At 47.4% G+C, this 2,993-nt stretch overlaps 1 protein-coding gene across 1 annotated transcript in view; it reads right to left on the reverse strand.

Moving 5' to 3' along the window:
- LOC311105035 (profilin-3-like) overlaps nucleotides 1-1,321 on the reverse strand; it is a gene marked incomplete at both ends in the record, with an annotated part of 1,999 nt that extends 678 nt beyond the window's left edge. Inside the window, one exon of the mRNA XM_084147012.1 lies at nucleotides 1,265-1,321. Within this exon, the coding sequence (XP_084003138.1) occupies nucleotides 1,265-1,321 (57 nt within the window). The remainder of the gene's footprint in view (nucleotides 1-1,264) is intronic.
- Between the last annotated feature and the right edge of the window lie 1,672 nt (nucleotides 1,322-2,993).

Below are 2,993 nucleotides of genomic sequence, written 5' to 3' on the forward strand. Positions count from 1 at the left end.
CGAACCTGTGTTGCCTACAGATGGCAATATTGTAGTGGCTGAAAATAAAGTCATGCTATCACAACCTTTAATTTGACCCAAGAGTTTGGACTTCTGTTGTTAAGCCAGAGGACGAGTCAGTCGTACTTCACTGTTAGTTTTACACAAATAATTATACATTTTCAGTTATAAAACTGACGATTGATAAGAAAAAAAATTAAAGTACTGATGCTTCACGCGTTGTATGCGTGTGCTTACTGTCACCCTGATATTGGCTATTATGTAGTAGTGCTTGGCAAGCAGGAGCGAAAGGCACTTGAGGGGCAAAAAATCTGCCCAATTAGCTGATTCACTTTCCATACACCCACTGCTTTAGATACAACCACTCGCCCATACTCCGGTCGCCATATTAGGCTGCAGCTACCCATGCTTGGAGAGAGGAAGGGTTGTCATGGTAACCTTCCTCATTGGCCCCTTCACTTCTTCCGCCTCATTCTTTCTATCCCACCATCCCCACCTCCCCTCATCTTCTATTTCTCTTTCGCTCCACACAGGAAAACAAAACAGTGTTAGCCTCCCACACAAAGAGGCTGGACTCCTCTGCAGATGAGCATTGAAGTGAAGTGGACATTGCTGGTAAGAACAGAGACAGAGGATGATAGTGAAAGTGAGGGTGTGTGTGTTTTTTCTCTGTCCACTGAGAAGAGTGACTGCTAGAGGAGAGGGACGGCAGGGTGCTGCAGAGATTCTTGTTTTACATCTGCTTCTAGACTTAGGGCTCTACTCAATCTGTAAAATTGAAGCCTTACAGAATCCGCATTGAAATGTCGAGGTAATTTCATATGCAGCATTTACCGTGAATGCAGTCTCCTCTAAAGTGGGAACATTGCCTTTAAATTTCAAACACGCTGTAATGCTGAATTTCCACGATACGGATTGAATAGAGCCCCCAGTCTAGATTAAGTGAGCAGTACAGTAGCATCATTTTCCAGAGTGCACCTGTTGCTGATTGTGAATTGCATTAGAGATCTTCCTACAATGGAGGCATTGATATTTGCTCATCATCCTCGTCTGTTGTAGACCAATAAAGAGGTAGTCGGGATGAGTGTGGTTCATCTGAAGTGCAGACTGTCTAATTGTTAAGATGTGTGAAGCCACGGATGCAAGTAGAATTACAAACACTCTCTCCTTCAGGGACAGTAGCTGCATTATCGTTGACACTGCAACTCTGACAGCAAAGACAGCAAACCGACCAGTCAGCCATGGCAGTGGCCCCATACCTTACCTCCAGTGACCCTCGGTCAGCTGCCATGACTTCTAACCCCGTCTTGACCCCGGTCATGCCCGTGACCCCGTCCCCTTACCCCTGGATGGAGGAGGAGCACATGCAGGTACACACCATCCTGATCGTCATCATCTTCTGCGTGGTCTGCTTCCTGCTCCTGGTGGCCTTCTTCTACACTTTCTGCTTCCGCTGCACACTGAAGCCGTCCCCCAAGGACTCCCGGCCCGCCCACAGCTACAGTCTGGAGCGCGAGGACGCCACCTTCTGCCGCAGCTCCTCCGACTGCCAGTCGGTTGGGAACGTGGTCTGAATGGAGGCGAGTACATGAGAGAACTATATAGGAAGGCTGAGAGGAGAGGAAGGCTGAGAGGAGAGGAGAGGGCTGAGAGGATAGGAAGGCTGAGAGGAGAGGAAGGCTGAGAGGAGAGGAAGGCTGAGAGGAGAGGAAAGCAGAGAGGAGAGGAGAGGGCTGAGAGGATAGGAAGGCTGAGAGGAAAGGAAGGCTGAGAGGAAAGGAAGGCTGAGAGGATAGGAAGGCTGAGAGGAGAGGAAGGCTGAGAGGAAAGGAAGGCTGAGAGGAGAGGAAGACTGAGAGGAAAGGAAGGCTGAGAGGATAGGAAGGCTGAGAGGAGAGGAAGGCTGAGAGGAGAGGAAAGCAGAGAGGAGAGGAAGGCTGAGAGGAAAGGAAGGCTGAGAGGAGAGGAAGGCTGAGAGGAAAGGAAGGCTGAGAGGAGAGGAAGGCTGAGAGGAAAGGAAGGCTGAGAGGAGAGGAAGGCAGAGAGGATAGGAAGGCTGAGAGGAGAGGAAGGCTGAGAGGAAAGGAAGGCTGAGAGGAGAGGGCTGAGCGGAGAGGAAGGCTGAGAGGAGAGGAAGGCTGAGAGGAGAGGAAGGCTGAGAGGAGAGGAAGGCTGAAAGGAGAGGAAGACAGAGAGGAGAGGAAGGCTGAGAGGAGTTTGATAGCTTCCATTATTTTCAGACTTTCTATGATGTTTCCATGCTTCTATATTAATTAATTTCTGGGATTATGCTACCCAGCGCGCAACAGTGTTCAGGAAGTATGGAAGGCATGGACCTGTTGGGGTGTGTCATGGAAGAGTAGTAGGATGTTACACTACTGTGTATAACTTTAGCATGCACAGGACTCCCTGACATGAATAAATGAATGTATCTGCCATACACCTTATATTGCTCTTTACTGTGAATCTGTCTGTGGTGTTTTCTGTCTTCTACATGTCACTGTTTCATGAATAATATAATGTACTGTTCATGTCTATTGACTCGTCTGTTTTTCACACTGCTGTGTGTTCTGTGCGTTCCCATTCCATGCATTATGACACTTTTTCCACTAAAGCACACACACAAACACACACAGCTACACAAACACACACACAGATACACAAACACAAATACACACAGATACACACACACACAGAAACACACACAGACACACACACACAGATATACACACACAGATACACAAACATACTCAGTGTACTGTATGCTTGACTGTCTTGACTTGCCTGTATGCAGTCTCTTCTTGTGTGTGACTGTATTGTAACCCAAATGCCAATGCATTTTATGTGTGTATTTCAATGAAAACAAGCTCCATTAGACTCTCTCCAGCTATGCCGTCACCTTGTTTCATTTCCACACAGTGTTGACATGTTGTTCTGTTTAGTTAGTGCAGTAGACTATGCATGAGAAAGGCTAAAAAAACAGAGTGGACTCA

The sequence above is a fragment of the Coregonus lavaretus genome, assembly GCF_964263955.1.
Source record: "Coregonus lavaretus genome assembly, chromosome: 29".
In the NCBI taxonomy this organism is placed as follows: Eukaryota; Metazoa; Chordata; class Actinopteri; order Salmoniformes; family Salmonidae; genus Coregonus; species Coregonus lavaretus.